The sequence below is a fragment of the Chlorocebus sabaeus genome, chromosome 26, assembly GCF_047675955.1.
Source record: "Chlorocebus sabaeus isolate Y175 chromosome 26, mChlSab1.0.hap1, whole genome shotgun sequence".
Classification (NCBI taxonomy): domain Eukaryota; kingdom Metazoa; phylum Chordata; class Mammalia; order Primates; family Cercopithecidae; genus Chlorocebus; species Chlorocebus sabaeus.
Genome location: NC_132929.1, coordinates 56,296,642 through 56,316,906, shown reverse-complemented (window position 1 = coordinate 56,316,906; position 20,265 = coordinate 56,296,642). Strand labels below are relative to the sequence as shown.

The window sequence follows — 20,265 nt, the reverse complement described above, 5'->3', positions numbered from 1 at the left end:
CCCCAGGTCAGCTCCTCCTTCCCATCACTTTCCTGGTCCCCTCACCTTGGGGGCTGCCCAGATTTCCATGTCCCCTCTGGAAAATGGGCAGCCCTGCAGCATGAGGGATCTTCAGGTGGTGGGACCAACTATACCAATATCAACATCCAGGTTGTGATAGGCACCATGGTTACGAAGGATGCTGCCATCGGGGGAGGCTGTGTGAAGGGTATTGGGATCTCCATATTATTTCTCACAACTGCATGTGAGTCTACAATGACCTCAAAATAAAAAGTTTAATTTAAAAAAGTATGCAGCCCTACAGTGACCACAGTTCTGAGGTTGTGTGGGCCCAGCTATGGGGCTGATACAGTCAATTCTTGTCACTCCTGGTAATTATTATTTTGGGGTTTTTGTTGTTGTTGTTGTTTTGTTTGTTTGTTTTTGAGATGGAGTCTCGCTGTGTCAAGCAGGCTGGAGTGTAGTGGTGTGATCTCTGCTCACTGCAACCTCTGCCTCGTGAGTTCAAGCAATTCTCCTGTCCCAGCCTCCCAAGTAGCTGGGATTACAGGCATCCGCCACCATCCCCGGCTAATTTTTGTATTTTTAATAGAGACAGGGTTTCACCATGTTGGCCAGGCTGGTCTTGAACTCCTGACCTCAGTTGATCCACCCGCCTTGGCCTCCCAAAGTGCTGGGATTACAGGCATGAGCCACTGTGCCTGGCCAGGTAATTAGTTTTTATAAAGTCATCATGAACACAGAAGTAGCAAATACGGAGTGACTGTTCCCAGAGGAAACACAGGATTAGGTTGCTACAAGCCTTTGGTCAGAAAATGTTTATCAACTAATCAAAACTTAACTATATAACCTTGTTTTATGTATGTTTCTGCTTAAAAACACTTTATGTAATATATTTTGTTGATTCACGAACATTGAGCTCAGGCAGCAGCACTGTACCTTGCCTGAATGAAGCTTACTAACACGCATATTCTCTCCATTAGGCACATCACAGTCTTCCTGTGCTAGGGACACTAGACGGCACTTCAGCACTGCACTTGGGGCCATTATAAAAAAACAGTGAAACCGCTAAAAAAGCACAGATACACACAAAAAAACATGGCACTAAATAGACCACAAAGGACACGTGTTTACAGCATGAGCTGAGACAAGAAGGCAGAGTAACACCTTGTCCAGCCTCACCTGGGAACGCGCTCACCGGGCAGCTCATGTTTCGCTGCTCTGCCCGCATGTCCACACGTGCCCACAAAAGCTCTGTGAATATTAATTTTGGACTTACAAATACATGTTAGCAAATAGTTGTGAATTCTCAAATACAGAATCTGCAAGTAATGAGACTCAACTGTCCTTCTGACGGCCAGGTGGGGACACAGAGCAGCTGCCAATGTGGCTGAAGAGGAGAGGAGTGGGCGGCTCATGGTGCAGGCAGCCATCCCAGAGGGCTCTCCTGCTGGGTGTCTATAGATCCCGTGGCAATAAAACACCAAGCTCACTCACCATTTCCAGCTCCATGTCCAAGAGCTTGCAGGCACCATACACAGGAGGCTTAGCTGGAATAACACCAGAAAAAAAAGAAGACTGCTGTGAGTGAGGCCACAGAACTCACTGTGTGGAAACAGAGAGCTGGGCACCAGCAGGGTCTGGATGCTGGGGTCACTTACAGTCATCAGGTTTCATCTGTCCCATAGGCCTTCGGATTGGGGTGCCGGACACCACGATGGAGGAGGCACGGCCGTGGTAGCCCACTGGTAAGTGCAGCCTGAGAAAGAAAGGCACGAGAATGCAGGGCATCAGAGCTGTTATATGTTGTCAATTAAGTTTAAAAACTTCAAAAATTAGAAACAAAGAGTCGCCATATACATATGGCTCAAAAATCAAAAGGTGCTTACAAGTTTACATCCATGGATACATGGATAAACAAACTGTGGTACATACATACAGTAGAATATTATTCAGCCTCAAAAAGGAAGAAAATTCTGGACTAGGTGCAGTGGCTCGCGCCTGTGATCCCAGCACTTTGGGAGGCCGAGGCAGGCAGATCATATGAGGCCAGGAGTTCGAGAACAGTTTGGGTAATATGGTGAAACCCGTCTTTACTAAAAATACAAAAATTAGCCAGGCATGGTGGTGCACACCTATAGTCCCAGCTATTCGGGAGGCTGAGGCAGGAGAATCACTTGAACCTGGGAGGTGGAGGCTGCAGTGAACCGAGATTGCACCACTGCACGCCAGCCTGGGCAACAGAGCAAAACTCCGCCCCACCCCCCCAAAAAAAAAAAAAAAAAAAAAGATACAGCCATGTCCTAACTCCCAGAAAATATGGAAAAAGAGTCTTTTTACAGTTAATCAAGTTAAGAATCTTGAGATGTGATCATCCTGGATTATCCAGGTGAGCCCTACATCCAATTAGAAATGTCCTTATAAGAGACAGAAGAGAAGATACAGAGAGGAGGAGAAGGCCACGTGAAGACAGAGGCAGATACTGGAATGATGCAGCCACAGGGAATGCCTGCAGCCCCCGGAAGCTGGAAGCAGCAAGGACAGCGATGGTCCTAGAAGCTTCAGGAGGAGATGGCCCTGCTGACACCTTGATTGCAGACTTATGGCCTCCAGAAACTGAAGGGATAAATTCCTGTTGTTGTGACTTTTTCTCATAGCAGCCCCAGGAAATGGATACAGACCCACACCACACCTTACACATAAAAGGAAATCCAGATGGATTCAAGATCTAAATGTACAAAGAAAGGCTATTACGGACACTAGAAAAAACAACAACAACAACAAAAACACACACACACACACAATTTCCAAATTCTTGGGGTGGAGAAAGCCTTTCTAAACATTACACAAAATGCCATAAGGAAAATGATTGGCATGCTTGACTTTATAAAAATGCAAAACTCTGTATCTAGAAAGACTGGCAAACAAAGAAAAAAGAACATACCAGGAGAATATATTTGCAATGCATTGCAACAAAGGGTTAATTTCTATCACTTATAAAACACCTTTAAACAAATAATAGAGAAGTGACTGTATAGATAAACTGGCAGAGTATGCAAAAACATCTGTGAAAAAATATATAAGAAGGGCAGGCACGGTGACTCATGCTTATAACCCCAGCACTTTGGAGGGCCAAGGCAGGCAGATTGCTTGAGTCCGGGATTTTGAGACCAGCCTGGTCAACATGGCGAAAACTCATCTCTACAAAAAATATAAAAATTAGCCAGGCATGGTGGCATGCACCTTTAGTCCCAGCTACTTAGGGGGCTGAGGCAGGAGGATGGCTTCAACCTGGGAGGTCAAGGCTGCAGTGAGCCAAGGTCATGCCACTGCAATCCAGCCTGAGTGACCATGTAAGACCCTGTCTCAAAAAAAAAAAAAAAAAAAAGGCCAGGCATGGTGGTTCACACCTGTAATCCCAGCACTTCGGGAGGCTGAGGCGGGTGGATCACGAGGTCAGGAGATCGAGACCATCCTGGCTAACATGGTGAAATCCTGCCTCTACTAAAAATACAAATAATTAGCCGGGTGAGGTGGCAGGTGCCTGTAGTCCCAGCTACTCAGGAGGCTGAGGCAGGGGAATGGCGTGAACCTGGGAGGCGGAGCTTGCGGTGAGCTGAGATCGCACCACTGCACTCCAGTCTGGGTGACAGAGCAAGACTTCGTCTCAAAAAAAAAAAAAAGAAAAGAAAATATATATATGACACTGATGAACAGTTTTGCCTCTGGAGAAGGGAACTGGATGGTGGTCCATAGGTGGTTGAGTTCTGTTTTTTCCCATTGTTTACCCTTAAGTACCTTTTGAATTCTCAACCATTCACATATATTGACTCTTTTTATTGCTTTTAATTTTTTAAATGTTTGATAAATGATTTTGCAATATTTATGATATACAAATACATGTAATAACAAAGGTCACCATGCACTACCAAGGAGCTAAAGAAATACCACTTCACTAATCCAGTCCAATGCATCCTTGGGATCCCCTCCCTGATTTCACTCTTCTTCCCTCCCTTCCTGCCCCTCACCCTAGAGGAAACCAGCATGGTCCTCATTTCCCTACATTTCTAGACACTTTTATTACCGTACTGTTTTTTTGGGGACCGGGGGGGGTAAGGTTTGAGACAGAGTCTCACTCTGTCACCCAGGTTGGAGTGCAGTGGCGTGATCTTGGCTCACTGCAACCTCCACCTCCTGGATTCAAATGATTCTCCTGCCTCAGCCTCCCAACTAGCTGCAACTACTGGCGCCTGCCACCACAGCTGGCTAATTTTTTTTTTTTTTTTTTTTTTTTTGAGACAGAATCTCGCTCTCTTGCCCAGGCTGGAGTGGAATGGCATGATCTCAGCTCACTGCAACCTCCGCCTCCCAGGTTCAAGTGATTCTTCTGCCTCAGTCTCCCAATTAGCTGGGATTACAGGCACCCGCCATCATGCCCAGCTAATTTTTGTACTTTTGTAGAGATGGGGTTTCACCATGTTGGTCAGGCTGGTCTCGAACTCCTGACCTCAGGTGATCCACCCATCTGGCCTCCCAAAGTGCTGGGATTACAGACGTGAGCCACTATGCCCAGCTGCTAATTTTTGTATTTTTAGTAGAGACAGGGTTTCACCATACTGGCCAGGCTGGTCTCAAACTCCTGACCTTCTGATCCACCCACCTCGGCCTCCCAAAGTGCTGGGATTACAGATGTGAGCCACTGCGCCCAGCCCTACTGGACCATATTTTTGTATCTTTTTATAAAAATGATATTTTACTGTGTAATTATCTTGTATTACCTACTCCAAAAAACTTATTTTGTAAAAGACTGAGGTAGATTTAAACTTATTTACATGGAGATATGTCAATGATGAAGTGAAAACAAGCAAATTTCAGCATGGCCTCGTTTTGTTAACGAAAGAAATAAAATGCATATGTATGCATGCATATGTGTGGTCATGCATGTGTAACCTGGAGCAAAGTACAGGAGGCAGCACATCCAACTTGTTCAAAGTAGTTGCCCCTGGTGAGTGGCTGAGGAAGAGCTCCCTTTTTTACCCACTTTGGTTCCTTTATTGGATTAAATTATAAAATTCAATTGCATGCAATTACATGGCATGTAATAATGCAAACAATTCAGATGAAAAAAAGGAGTTAGGAATCTCTCCCCATCCAGCCACTCCCCTGAGGAAAGCAATGTTAATCTGCAGTCTGATATTTTTTGCCTTTCTCTATGCTCATACCAGCCTATGGAAATAATGTATGCATAAGTGTGTGTGTGTGCACGTGCACATGCGTGTGTGTGTGTTAAGCTGAAAAACAGCCCTCCAAAAGATATCCAGATCCTAATCCCTGCAGCCTGTGGATATTATTACATGGCAAAAAGGGTTTTGCAGATGTGATTAAGTTAGGGATCTTGAGATAGGGATACTGTCCCTGGTTATTTGAGTGAGCCCTAAATGTAATCACAAGGGTCATTATAGACAGAGGCAAGGTCAAAGGAGGAAGTCGGAAATGTAACAGTGGAAGCGAGTGGTTGGAGTGATGTGAGGAAGGGGTCAAAAGGCAAGGGATACAGGCAACCTCTAAAGCCGAACAGTCAAGGAAATGAGTTCTCTCCTAGAGCCTCCAGAAGGAACAAGCCCTGCTGACACCTTGGCTTTAGCCAGTGAGACTGATTTTCGACTTCTGGCCTCCAGAACTAGAAGAGAATATATTTATGTTTTAAGCCACCAAGTTTGTGGTGATTTGTTACAGCAGCAACAGAAAACTAATACAGTGTGTATGTACATATATATTTTTTGTGCTTTTTTAATAAAAGTGAAACACACTTTACCTAATTGCCTATAGTTTACCTATTTCACTTAACATAGATCAATGAACATCTCTCTTGATCTAAATCTTTCACTAGCTACAAAACATTTCATATTGTGAATAGACCAATTTTTCAACCATTCCTCCACCAATAAGCATTGAGATTACTTCCAGCTCTGGGCCACTAGAAACTCTGCTAATTAACATCCTTGCTTTTGGATACAATCCACTGGTGCTTTTATTTCTGTAGGATAGATGCATGAAAGTGAGTATTGCAGGTCAAAGAGAAGACATATTTTAAATTGTAAATGTTTTACTTTACATATTTTCTGTAGTGTTTGGGTTAATTCCAGTAAATATACATTACATTTATAATGAAGACTATGTACAGAAAGTTAAAAAGTCACAGCTGTGGGTCATCTTGCATCAAACATGGCTAGAGAAGGCCTGTTTGCTCTTATTCTGCAGAAGAACATGGGGCAAGGATGGCTGTGGCCCCCACACTTGGTTTCAGACATAGTCAACACTCATTTCCCAGGTCCCGGCTCTCCTCTCACTTCCTGGTACCCGTGCCCTTTGGCCACTGGGATCCTGACACATAGGTGATAGCCAGCTCTTCTGGGGCTGTGCAGTCCACTGGGTCATCACTGCCAAGGACACTCAGATAGACAAGTTGAAGCTGGCTGGGGACAAATACAGCCTGGAGTCTGTAAAATGCAAGAGTCTCAAATATTTGCCCATCTCACATGGGAGCCTGGAACCCGGAGTATGGGTTCTGGTCTCAGATTCACCCATGCCTTGTTCTGCAACCTTGGCCTTGTTGCTCAACATGTCTGGCTTGGAACTGCTCTCTCTCCCTTTCTTTCTTCTTCATCTTGGTTCTAACAGACCCTCCTCTCATGGCATAGCTTACTGGAGACACTCACTCAAGAGAGAGTAAAACCCCGTCCCTAACCCAGCTCCTGTGTGTGACTGATGGCACCGGAGCCTGGGGTGTATGCCTGTCACTGTGTCCAAGCCCTCTTCAGTTCCAAGGAATCATCTCAACCAGCAGACAACACAGAAGAAAGGGCAAGGATCCCAGCTCTGCATCCTCAGCTTGGTCAATGGCCTGATCTGGGGGCTGGGAGACAGGCTGTGGCCCTGTTGTGCTCAGGCAAGTTGATCCTTCTCTGAGCCCATTTTCCCATCTGTAAAATGGGGCTTACAATCATGGCCTTGTGACATCACAGAACTACTAGGAGGATCAAACAAATGAATGAAACAGATCACATGTTGAGGAATATACAGCACTGGGCACGTTTGAGGATTCTCATTCATCAGAAAATGTAAGTATGGAGCATGCTGAGTCTAAGACTTGCCCATAGTACGATAATACACAGCTTATAAATGAAAGACTCCAGAAGGAGCGCAGTGATTCAGGGAATCTAATTCCAACCCCTGCTGTCCAAAGGAGCTTAAGAGACTTGCCCTTCGATCCCACAGCAAGTCCTGAGCCAAGCTGAGCAGGAGACCAGAAGCTGAGACCACTGCTTCCAGAGGTTGCAACATCATAACTGCTTTTCCTCCCCAGTTTACTTTAAGAAGAACTTGGCAGCCCCTGAGACAAACATGCTGCTGGAAATGAAAAGAAAGACTTTGAACTTATGCAAACATTTGGCCCAGAACATACCAATTTGGCATCAATGCATTCTCCTTGTCCCTGAACATGATTCCGACATTGGTAGCATGCTGCCGAGAGGAATAGAAGTCTGTGTAGTCTCCTGCAGAGTAGAGACCCAAGAGATCCCATCAGCAACCCAGATGCCTCAGGAAAGAGAATGGACTGTTCTAAGCACTGAAGCCATGAGTGTGCACACAATACTGTTTACACATCCAGAGCTCAGCCTGCAGCCAGCAGGACAGCACCAAATGCAATACAAAATATCCTCACTGAAGATTTGTTCTGAGAGCCCTCAGCTGAGAAACAAATAAGAAATTAGGAGTCCAGACTTTCTGAAACTGACAGTGGAATGTGAACACCAACTGGCTGATACCACCCCCCTTCTCAGGCTCCCCACTTTTACCACATACAACTGCCATTCCCGAGTTCCCCCAGGCTCCCTCACCACGCGTATACTGACTGACTTCTCCTTTGTCCTGTGTGTTCAAATCCTGACAACTCTTTGAGGCCCCCTCCTCCCTGAAGCCTTCCCTGCTCTCTCTAGCAGGATCTCTTGCCCCTCCAAATCCCCTCCCCTGAATCCTTCTGGGGCAGGCTTCGCTTCCCACTGGTGCTCCGGTTATGTGTGTGCACATCTTTGCTAGACTGTGGACAATCCAGGACAGCCCCAGCCCAGTCCTCATTTTCTTGGACTCTGCCCAAGTGCCAAGGACAAGGGTGTGCACGCTGCAGATGCATATCAGTGCCTATTGATTATGATGAACTGAACGCGCTGGCCAGCAAGCTGTAGGCATATCTACCATTCGGAGAATTAAAAATCTGAAAGAAAAACCAGTTGGGACAGTCTGCCTGTTTTATCTTCCTAAATGTCTCCTCGTCTCCTCAAAGAAAAAAAAAAAAAAAAGCTGGGTATTCATCAATATCAACAGCCTAGACTAGCAATAGTCATGGTGAAGGGTGAGGAGAGGAAGAAAAGTCCACGGGGCAGGTGGAGCCTTAGCTGCTGCTTCCCATCTTCGGTCCCAATGCACAGAAGTAATAGCTGAGAGATTTTTCAAAAGAATAAATCCATAACAAAAAATAATAATAATAACAAGAAAGAGCACCATCAGTCAACCAGACATGATAAGTCCCTGAAAGACATATGGTTTGCACAACAGCTGGTTTGCCAAAAAATAGCACAGTCCCATGAGTGCGTGAGGGTAGGGAGTGAGAGGGGCTGGGAGGAGGCAGGTGACTCAGCCCCTGTCCCCAGTCCCATCCTCCAGTCAGCTTAGCCCAAGCAGCCCAGCAGCAAAGGACTCTCCCCGGACAGCAAGAGCTGTTCCAGAGAGGCAGTGTACCCCAGGGCAGGGTCAACCGGCTCCTCAGCTTACAGGTGCCCGGGTAACCCAGCTGAGGAGGCCTGTGCACAAGGAAGAGGGCTGCACTTTGGGCCGCAGGCTGAACCAGCCTCTCTCTGCTTCAGGTTGAGAGTTTCAACAGCTCCAACTTCCTGAATGACGCTCCAACCAGACATCCTGCCACGTGCTCAAACTGGGGCCCTTCATAACCCTCTGGCGTCTTTCCTCAAAACTGCTCACAGACTGAGCTCAGAGAACTTGTCCCATAGCCTTTTGGGGAAGGAGAGCAATTTGCTGTGCAGGGAGCCATGTAGCTAGTCATGAACTTGACCAGCCTGCAACTCACTACCTGAGCCAAGATACAGCCTGAGTGAATGCCGGGCTTGGGTGCTGAGAAAGGTCAGCGATGAGGAGGGGGTAACAGCCCCAGAGCCCCTCTATCTCCCCGCCCCCAGCAGGGACCCTCCACCCAGATGCAGAATCAAAGCACCTGGCCAGCCCTCTTGGCCCATGAAGCTGCTCCGTTCTTGCCTTGGTGAAGAGACTGCACTCACCTATGGCGGCTGGAAGGTGCATGGTGGCAGAAGCCTGGGAGATGAATGCACTGAAACACAGAACCAGGGGCTTCAAAGTCAAGCAGGCAGCAAAGCACGGTCCCACCCACAGGCTCAGTCCAGACCATCCCCAAGATTATCCAGTCTCCAGTGGGCACCTCCTGGCTGGCCTGGGGCCAGAGCTATGCTGAACCTTTCACAGCTGAGAGGACATCCACCTACTAAAGCCGTCTCTCTATTCTACCCTAGGAAATGGGACTAGATAAGTGGAAACTCTTTCCTACTCTAGAAACCAGATGAGGGCACAGATGATGCTAATGAGGACCGGCTGAGTAAGAGAGAGGGCCAATGGGCCTGGCCTGGCCTAGCTCGGGCAGCTCCAGTCCAGGCTCCAAGGCAATCCCAGTCCTCCCAAAGCCCTCCCATCAATATGCAGCTCAGGCAGGGGCTGTATGGGGGCAGGTCTCACTTGACCACACTAAGGCTGCCGAGCCGTGACTCAGAATGGCACTGACCACCACACAGCCCTCATCTCCCCTGCTGCATCTCCTCATCACCTCCATGACCACGTGCTTCTCACCGCTTCCGAAGTTCAGTGTCATCTCTGAGTCTGGCTTGGCTCGCAGACAGCAAGTTCTGCAAGAACACTCTCGCCTCCTTCCAGGCAGCCTGACCCAGGCCCATGAAGCTGTTGAGCATAGGCTAAGACCAAAACACGGAGAAAGAAGATTACGCACAGGAAAACCCAGGGAGTATCCCTCCTGCCAATGGGAGGCCAGCCAGCTTGCCTGCCCCTGCCACTTTTCTCCCATTCACTCAAACTCTCAGGACCTCTGCTCTTAGTTTTGTCATCTATTCATCAAGCTGGAGAAAAGCATATCCTCTCTTGACGTTGCCTCATGCCCTCCTGCACCTGTACACAAGCCCAGGAGCTGCTACCTGGCACAGCAACTGTGCTAAACTTGGCCCAGCCCACAGTTGAAGGTGGCCATGTTCTTCCAGTAGAGGCACACTCCAATCTGCAGAGTGATCACAGCCTAAACTAATTCCTTTCACATCAGTTAAGAAGAGGTTTTGGGCTGGGTGTGATGGCTTATGCCTATAATCCCAGCACATTGGGAGGCCAAGTTGGAGGATCACTTGAGCCCAGGAGTTCAAGATCAGCCTGGGCAATATAGTGAGACTTCATCTCTATTTAAAAAAAAATTCCCACTCTGTCACCCAGGCTGGAGTGCACTGATGTGATCTCAGCTCACTGCAACCTCTGCTTCCCAGGTTCAAGCAATTCTCCTGCCTCAGCCTCCCGAGTAGCTGGGATCATAGGCGTGCACCACCACGCCCAGCTAATTTTTGTATTTTTAGTAGAGAGAGGGTTTCACTATGTTGGCCAGGCTGGTCTCGAACTCCTGATCTCAAGTGATCCACCCACCTCAGCCTCACGAAGTGCTGGGGTTACAGGTGTGAGCCACCATGCCCAGTCAAGAGCTTTTCTAATTTAAAAAAAGAAGAGGTTTTGTAGCCAGTGAGGCATAGCAGAAAAAGCCCTTGTAGGTTCTAAGAGTCAGAGTTCCAGCTCCAGCTCTGACACTTTTAGCTGTAGAGCTTGGGAAAACAGTGTCTCATTCCAGAATTTCAGGTCCCCATCTAGATGCTCAGGCCCCCACAGGAATTCCAATTCCTATGCCAGAGGGTGGTCAGGAGGATTGAAGGAGAGGATGTGTGCGAAGCTCCTGGCACACAAGAGGTACCCATAAATCCCACCCTCCTTCCTGACCCATGCAATGACAAGATGCTATATCAAAGTAGCTGACCATTTACAGGGAAGCAAATTCATGTCCATCCCATGTGAACACGTACTTCAGGCTGACTCCTCCATGGCTGCTTCCACAGAACTGGAGGGCAGGGCTCGTAGCTCCCTCCCTTGGGGGCCCACACAGCCCTTGGACAGGCAGAGGCTCAAACAGCTTGACAAGGAAAGTAACCAGAGTTCCTGAAGAGCTTCACCTCAGAGACAACTGGAAACGACCCAGGACTGCAGACATTGACACTTTTTTCACCTAGGAACTCACCCTGAGGTGAGAAGCCACGCTGAATTATCCCAAGGCCACCTCCTACCAGTTTGTCTGTCTCAAAACAACCCCAACCTTATCCAAGTATAACTTCTGAGACCTCCGATGGCATTAACTCTATCAATAATGGAAAGCAAGGAGCATTCTCTTTTTGGCATCTGCAGTGCCACTGAGGTCAGGAACAAGCCGTTTCACAATGTCCTACCTGATTGAAGACATCCTGGTGTTTGGAGAGGACAGGCCCAGTAAAGAGGTGCTTGACGACGCTGAGGTCCAGGATCTGGTCCCCAATGGCCACGCCTATCCTCAGTCTCGGCTAGGAGGAAGATGACATGGTCAGCACCAGAAAAAGTCCCTGGCTGGGCTTGGCTCATTTCCTCAGAAAGCCTGCCTATTGAAGAGCCCATGGGTCCCCCTTTAGGTGGCCCTGTATACAGAACGGACTGAAGAACCACCTTCTCAGCATCCTGCCCCAGCTCCCTTGCGCCATCTCTGCTTCCAGGACTAAACGGAAAAGAATCTGTGTTCCCTGAATGGGAAATAAATCAAATATTCCTTGGACTAGGGGAAGAGCAGTCAGCCTGGTCCTAGCCACTTAACCTGACCAAAGTGCCCTGCAAAGTTCCCTAGGCATTACATAAATGCCTCCAGTGACGAGGAGCTTACCACCTTCCCAGGATGTTGGATTATTTTCCAGGTTTAACCTAGGCCTTGGCTCAGGGTAATTCAGTTGTGCAGTGGAGCAGTGAGTCCCCGATGCACAGTGCTGAGGGCCAGGTGGCTTGGATTAATGAGCTCTGTTGTGGCTCAAATGGAGGAGAGCTCAGGTTATAAGGGGGCTGCAGGAAGCCAGACTGCTCAGAACATGCAACGGAAGTTCCTTTCTGCACCACAAAATCCCAGCATCAGCAAAGATGTCTTAAATATTTGTTAAGGCCTGGTCTTTGTCCCCACAACCCTGAGCTTTGCCCGTCAACAAGAACCAGAGGGCATGTTTGCAGACTCAACTTCCTGGTGCTCTGTCCTGAGTCAGGCTTCCAGCTCTCCTGAACCACCAGCTTGGCCATTTCAGTGCCAGCGAGCTTAGTGGTGGGATTATTGGCTGGCCTTATCTCCATCGGCTGCTCACTGGGGTGGGCTGAGAAAAGATGGCCATTTCTCCACGCATGTCAGCTCTTGGGACCAGGGGTAGAGCAGAGCCACACTCCTCACCTGAGGTCTCAGCAGAGCCTACCCTAGAAGAGGCTGCCTGGAGAGCTTAGCTACCCATTATCAGCCCCGCTGCCAACTCCCTGTGCCTCAGTCTTCCTCTCCTGAAAATGGAAAATCTGCTGCAGTAGGCAAAGAGCTGAACCACCTGGATCCAAGTGGTTTTCCATTCAGGGAATGTGCAGGTCAGACCCGTGGACCACATCTCTGACCCTGGTCCCCACACCCAGCTGACGGCAAGAAGGAGCCACCACCAGTAAGCTACCTCCAAAATGGGGTCACAAGTGCAGCTGCCTGATGCCTCAAATGCAAACAAAGCATAGAAGCTTCAAACTTGTGCTTCAAACTATGACCTGAGGACCCAGAAAAAGTCTGAGAGAGTGAGTACCCTCTACTTTCAACCTTGGGAGTTATTTTCTTCAGCACAAAACTAGAAGGGGCTCACAAGTCGGATCCAGGATTCCTGGGCTCCAAGTCTGTTCCCTCATTCACCATCTTATCATCTTGGACAAGTCCCTGGTCCTCTCTGGGCCTCAGTTTCCCATATGCAACTTGAGGGAAACAAACCAAGGAGGGAGACTCCATTTGTCTAACTTCAAGAGAAAAATGTGCATTCCCTCTGTTTTAAAACAGTTGGTCATATCTGATATAAAGTTTTCCAAGGGAAAGCATTACCCAACTCCCAGCCTGACATACAGGGGGAAGTATGGGATTGGTGTGGGCGAAGGATTACCCAGGTGCCAAGGCAAGAGACTGAAGGCACAACTGTAGCTATACTGCTATACAGTTATAATACAAATTAGATATACAGATGATCATGGACAATTATCAATCATTACTATAAACATTATTAATCATTAGCTTTTAATAGTACTCTTTGTTGCATTACTAATATAACCTAGGAATAACCGGTGGGTATAGGGTGAGGTGCTGAAGGGACATTGTGAGAAGTGACCAAGAAGGCAAGAGGTGAGCCCTCTGTCACACCCGCATAAGGGCCGCTTGACGGCTCCTTGGTCAAGCGGTAATGCCAGTGTCTGGGAAGGCACCCATTACTTAGCAGACCACGAAAGGGAGTCTCCTTTCCTTGGAGGAGTCCGGAAACACTCTGCTCCACCAGTTTCTTGTGGGAGGCTGGATATTATCCAGGCCTGCCCGCAGTCATCTGGAGGCCTAAACCCCTCCCTGTGGTGTTGTCCTTCAATGGTCACACTCCTTGTCCACTTTCATGTTCCTCCCGTACTCCTGATTCCTCTTTGAAGTTCGTAGTAGATAGCGGTAGAAGAAATAGTGAAAGTCTTAAAGTCTTTGATCTTTCTTATAAGTGAATAGAAGAAAACGCTGACGTATGCTGCCTTCCCTCTCTGGCTGTGGCTACCTGAAGGGGAAGGGCCCACTGTCCCATGATCACGTGACTTGCCTGACCTTATCAATCACTTGGACGATTCACCTCCTTACCCTGCCCCTCTTGTCTTGTATGCAATAAATATCAGTGCACCCAGCCATTCGGGGCCACTACCGGTCTCCACGTCTTGGTGGTAGTGGTCCCCCGGGTCCAGTTGTTTTCTCTTTATCTCTTTGTCTTGTGTCTTTATTTCTTACAATCTCTTGTTTCCACACATGGGGAGAATACCCGCTAAGCCCCATAGGGCTGGACCCTACAGATTGGGAGGCTGACACATGTGGGGATCAACCCCATATCTGCCTCCTACTGCCTGTGAGATCTGGAGCATGATGCTTTGCCTCTCTGGGCCTCAGTTTCCTCATCTGTAGAATGGGGACAATAACTTCACAGTAGTTTTATTGTGAGAATTTGATTAATATCTGTAAATCTCTCACCACAAGAAAAGACAAAGGGTAGACGCTATTCATGCCACAAACATTTAGAAAGCATCTTCTCAGTACCAGCACTACACAAAGGCTGCTGAGGTCCTGGGAACAGTGACTTGGTTCCTTCTCTCCAGAAGCAAAAGGAAACACAGGGTGTGGTGAGAGACAACCAAGGCTGGGCAGCAGCTGGGAGCCCTTTCAGAGAGAGTGCTTAGGAGGTGACATTTAAGCTGAGTCTCAAAGAGTGAGAAGGGGCCAAGTATATAGAGAGCAGAGGGACGAGTATTCCAGGCAGAAGGAACAACATGTGCTAAGGCCTGAAGGCAGGAAGCTGCTCTTAGCATGTCTCAGAGACTCAAAGGCAGCCAGTGTGGCTGGAGAGAGCAGAGGCCCGGAGGCAGTGGCAGGGCCAGACCCCAGGGACTTGAAGAAGGCACCCGGCAAACCAGCTCCACACTACTACATTCTCGTTCTCAGAGGCCACCACCCCTACCTTCACAGAGAGCACCCATATGCCTTACTAGTCCATGAGCAACCAGAAATGGAAGGAAGGTGTCTCCTGTGTCTTTGATCCCAACTCACAGCCCAGGCAGTCTGGACCACAGTTGGGGTTCGTAAGCATTCGCTGAATAAGAAAATGAATAAAGTGATGACTGCATTCATTGTTATTCCACTCAAATTAGGAAGGGCTGACTGCTGACATGGGGGAAGGGAGGTTTTGCCTTGGCAACTAGTCTTGCCTGGCAAGGCAGCCATCACCGTTGGAATGTCCAGTGCCTGCAGAGAAAGTTTCAGATGAGGCTTGTTCAGCTGGAAGGCCAAAGGGCCAACTCTCCACCCCCAGCACTCTATCAGAGGACAGGGGGATGGGGCTGTCTCTCCCAGACATCTGTAGTGGCTGCCCTGCACATGCTGATGTTGAAACAGCAGGACATGGTGTCTGAAAGCGCCTAGCCATACTCTAAGGGACATTAATTCGATTCCCCTGAGAAAGCAAGTCAGAGCACCCTACTGGGGTGTGCCTGCCTCTCACAAATGTTTCTGTCTAATGCATTTGTGCTCCAGGAAAGGTGAGAGAGGACACATCTGCTGAGGGCAAAGTGTTTGAGGACGGCAGAAGAAGGGCTTTGTCTGCAGAAAGGTTGTTGGCCATCACAGGTTAAGGTTCAATGTGCCTCAAATTGTGTCCTCCAGGGGATTTAGTGTCCACTTTCTGTGTCCTTGCAACATCTGGTCAGCCTGGCCAGATATGAAACCACAAGTTGACTCTTCTAGACCAAAGTACTCACTGCAGACAGGCCCATAAAAGGCCAGCCACTTGCCTCCAATGACAAGCCATGGGGGAAGGAGGGGACCCCACTTTCCAGGAAGAAGCCAACTGCCAAGCCCCTCATTTAGCAAACATTTCCTGATTCTGGGGTTCTATGGCTTACAGAGCTGAATCAGAAGTGTACCTTTAAAGTTGGGAGCAAAAATCTAAGCCAAAAATATCATCAACAAATCCAAGGGAATCTGCTTTTCCAACCTAGGGACGCTCATATTATCTATTTGCTGATAAACCTCCAGTTTTCAAACACTTATTTCTACCAATCAGACTACACTGACTTAATCAAAGTTTGTTTCCCTGCCCTCTCTCTTCTGATCAGTGGGGGAATGCCACGCAGCCCACACCAGGAGCTGAAAGAATTCCAGCAACAGGCAGAGAGAGACACTTGCGATCTTAGATCTCACAGCTCTAAGACAGGACATGCGCGTCCCCCTCTGAGCTGCTACGCATACCGGGTTATCATTTCCTGGGTTCTAGGGTTAGGGGCTATCCAGTGAGATGAACCACCAGCCTCTTGGGCAAGAGAAACACACCGCAACCGCCTTGGAGTAGGCAGCATGCCTGCGTACTGCAGCTTCCGGTAACAGAATCCTGCTTGCTCTGCTTGTCTGGGAGAGTGACACTATTCATTTCATTTTGCATTTAATTCTCAGCAAACCTGAGGACACTGAGGCTGAAAAGTCAAATAATGTGCACAACTAGAAAGTTACGAGGTGGGACTCGAGCCCACAGGCACTCTCACGGAACGGATCTTAAGAGAAAAATGACACAAGCCTCCATCCCGCCCCTCATTCCACTCCATTCCACTCCATTCCACTGCACTCCACTCCACTCCCTCCCCGCGCCCGGAAGCCGAAGCCCCACTGCTCACGTCGCCTCTGGTGGAGAAGACGCCGTAGGGCAGGTTGTGGATGGGGAAGTCGGAATCCTCGGCCACCGGGATGAAGGACATGCTGGCGAGCACCCGGCACGGCTGCGGGCCTAAGGTGGCGTGCGGAAAGTGGGACTGAACTCTGCCGCCGTGGTCAGCCCCGGCCCCGCCCCCCCGGCCCACCCTCACGGCCTGTCCGGGTGGCACAGCAGGGACCCCGGAGGCTCCTGCCTGATTTTGATCTCACCGTAAACAACCCGCCCCCGAACCCTGAACCCTGCCCCTTCCCTACCCTGACCTCCTTGAGCTCCAGGTCCTCCACAGTCTCGCCTTCTCTTCCAGAGCCCCGCCCCTCCCCTGGCCCCGCCCCTGCGAGCCTCAGGTCCTTCACAGTCTCTCCTCCCTCCCCGATCCCCGCCCCTCCCCTTGTCCCGCCCCCGCGAGCCCCTGGTCCTCCACAGTCTCACCCTCCCTCCCCAAGCCCCGCCCCTCTCCTGGCCCGCCTCTGCAAGCCCTAGGTCCTCCAGTCCCACCTTCCCTCCGAGAGCCCCGCCCTTCCCTTGGCCTCGCCCTGCGAGCCCCAGGTCATCTAGTCTCTCCCTCACTCCCCGAGCCCCGCCCCCCTGGCCCCGCCCCCGTCCTGATCCCCGCCCCATCCGCGAGTCCACATCGGGGAGATCTGGTTCTAGCCTCCGCTCGGGGCAGCTGGTCCTATCGAGAGCAAACCCTAGCTTAGCAGTTAAGGCTCTGCCCTGCATGACTCCAGCCTCGCTCGCCCCAGCTGCTGCCTGCTCTTCAGCTCAACAGAACTCTTCTCCGCTTCCGGGAAACAGACACTTTCTCCCCAGGAGCTGCTTCCTGAGCTTCAGAAGAATACCCAGTCGCGTCCTTTCTCCCTGCATACCACGTTGCTCCGTCCAGCTATGACACTTCCACTTGTGTTTCAGAGAACGGAACAGTTACGCCTGTTTGGAAGGCTTCAATTAATGAGAATTAATATTCTAAAAAATATAACTCACCTGTTTCACATGCCGGTAGTAAAATGACGTTGACAAACTGCTCAACCTTGGACAAGTTACTTAAACTTTCTATACCTCAGCTTCCTTCTCTGTATAATGTTGATGATAATAGTTCCTACTTCCCAAAATTAATATGAGAGTGGAATGAATTAATATTTGTGAAGCACCTAGAATAATGCCTGGCATACAGAGATTATGTGTGTGTGGAAAGAGAGAAAAGGGAGGAAAGAAGAGGAAAGGAAGGGAGGGGGATAAAGGAAAGAAAAAAGAGAAATAGGAAAGGAGAGAGAGGGAGAAAGAAAAGGAGGAAGGCAGGAAAGAAGGGAAAGGCAGACTATCTTAGGGTGGGTTCAAGGTGTTAATCTAATCACTCATGTGCAGTCAGCTGCAGTTTTTTGAGACCACGCCACAGCCAGGACACTTGGAACACACCGGAGAGTGTACTGTTGTGTTATTGTTGGTGTGAATGATTCAGGTACACTTTTAAACAGCCAGGAGGCCGGCTGAAATCTAGAAAAGTAGACGATAGTCTGGGCAAGGGTTCCCTGAAGATTCTTGAGGAATGTGACACGATGACTGCTGAGTTAGGGAGACTGCTCTGCATTTCAGCTTAGGGAGAAGAGGCTGGAAGATGGCAGGATAATGTGAGCTAAGTGGCCTGAAACCAGAAGGCTTGAGAGGAGCAAGTACGGCAAGCAGGGCCCGCTGTTGAGCCCCCCTTCCTAGCCCCTGAGATCACTCTGGTGCCTGTCCACCAGGCATGACCAGTGATCATCACCTAGTAAGGAGCACAGTCTGGGCACAGCCTCTTGGCTCTCATCTCCTGCCCTGAGTGGCTCTGCCAAGGACTGGCTTCCGTTCTTTTAAGTCAGCCCTGGGGAGGGAATGAAGGTGGTCTGACTTGTTCTGGTAGGTTCCTGAAAGAGGAAAAGAAGAGGGGAGTATCCCAACTTGGTGGCCTTATAAAGAGGCATTCCAGGCAGCACTTGATACTTGCCTAATTTAAGCTACTCCTCAGCTGCAAGGCAATGAATTATTTTCACGTTCTGTAGTTGCCCTGCCCCTTCCCATTAAAACCACGAGCTTTCTTATTCCATGTACAACTCTGTCAATACCTAGCAAAACACCTGGCACAGAATAGGTGCTCCATAATATATAAGTCATTAATATAAAACTTGACCAAAAGGAAATGAAGGAATAGCCAATAAGCCCATACTCTATGCCAGGCCATGGGGATACACCAGCAGCTCACATCTTTAATTCCTTTTTTATGGAGCATGTGTTGTGTGGGGGATGCTAGGCCATGAGCTTCTGCTGAATACACACAAGTTAACAAAAGCCTAAATGATAAGACCCTTGGAGAGAGAGAACCAAAGTCTTTTAGGGAAAGGAGGTGGGGCAGATGTATCTGTGGAAAAGGATGTGGGGATGAGATGGCTGAGGAGGGAGTAAGATTTCATAGTTTTAAAATAGACTTAACCAACCCACTAATTATACATAGTGTCTGAAAACACCAAAGCTGTTCTCTATTTGGAAAACAGCATTTGAAATAACTTGCAAGTAAGTATACTATTTTTTTTCTTTCTCATTTTTTGGAAGAGAATGTGTTGGCCATGTACATCACAACACTTATTAAGAAAGAATTTTAAAAGAAAGATATTGCCCATAATCCCACCAATGTAGTCTTCATATTTTCATGGTTTTTTTCATTCCATTTGTATGCACATGGCTTTTCCATCCTTATAAACTTTACATAGATGCAATTTTTCAGTCTTTCTCTATCTTATTCTCTTGAATATTTTTCCTTGAGGCCCAATAGGCTTCATTATGATCACTGTCATTGGCTAAGGAAGCCTCCGGGGTTCAAGCGATTCTCCTGCCTCAGCCTCCCGAGTAGCTGGGATTACAGGCATGCACCACCACGTCTGTTTAATTTTGTATTTTTAGTAGAGACAGGGTTTCTCCATGTTGGACAGGCTGGTTTCGAACTCCCAACCTCAGGTGATCTGTCTGCCTCGGCCTCCCAAAGTGCTGGAATTACAGGCGTGAGCCACTGCACCTGGCCATATCTTTTCATTTATTTCTGTTTACTTCAATTTCTTTCATTGATGTTTTCTAGTTACCAGTGTACAGGTCCTTCACCTCCTTGGTTAAATGTATTCCCAAGTGTTTTGTTTGGTTAGGGGTTTTTTGGTAGCTATTGTAAATGAGATTGTTTTCTTAATTTCCAAAAAATCCCTTCTGCTGCTTCTATTCATTCCCTGGACCACTGGCAGCCACTTATCTCTTTACTGTCTCTGTAGTCTTGACTTGTCCAGAATGTCATATAATTGGAATCATATAGTATGTAGCTTTTTAGATTGGGTTCTTTCACTTAGCAATATGCATTAAGTTTCTTCTATGACTTTTCCTGCCCTGAAAGTTCCTTTCTATTATTGTTGAATGCTGTTTCACTGTATAAATGTTCCATAGGTACTTTGTTCACCTATTGAAGGATATCTTGGTTGCTTCCAATTTTTGGCAATTAAGAATAAAGCTGCTAAAATGTCAGTGTGCAAGTTTTTCTGTGGATGCTTTTGTTTTTTAA

At 48.2% G+C, this 20,265-nt stretch overlaps 1 protein-coding gene across 5 annotated transcripts in view; it reads right to left on the bottom strand.

Moving 5' to 3' along the window:
• The window catches only part of FAH (fumarylacetoacetate hydrolase), a 36,083-nt gene extending 18,328 nt beyond the window's left edge, over positions 1 to 17,755 (bottom strand). Inside the window, exons 1-8 of one of the 5 annotated variants that reach the window (XM_008015669.3) lie at positions 17,679 to 17,755; positions 16,660 to 16,769; positions 11,628 to 11,738; positions 9,934 to 10,055; positions 9,354 to 9,403; positions 7,466 to 7,556; positions 1,662 to 1,759; positions 1,498 to 1,550 (exon numbers count right to left, since the gene is read on the bottom strand). In XM_008015669.3, the coding sequence (XP_008013860.3) occupies positions 1,498 to 1,550; positions 1,662 to 1,759; positions 7,466 to 7,556; positions 9,354 to 9,403; positions 9,934 to 10,055; positions 11,628 to 11,738; positions 16,660 to 16,740 (606 nt within the window). In that variant the 5' untranslated portion in view covers positions 16,741 to 16,769; positions 17,679 to 17,755. Of the gene's footprint in view, positions 1 to 1,497; positions 1,551 to 1,661; positions 1,760 to 7,465; positions 7,557 to 9,353; positions 9,404 to 9,933; positions 10,056 to 11,627; positions 11,739 to 16,659; positions 16,770 to 16,951; positions 17,009 to 17,678 lie in introns of those variants that run through there. The other 4 variants (XM_008015667.3, XM_008015666.3, XM_008015671.3 and 1 more) reach the window with 4 other exon arrangements.
• Positions 17,756 to 20,265: the final 2,510 nt, after the last annotated feature.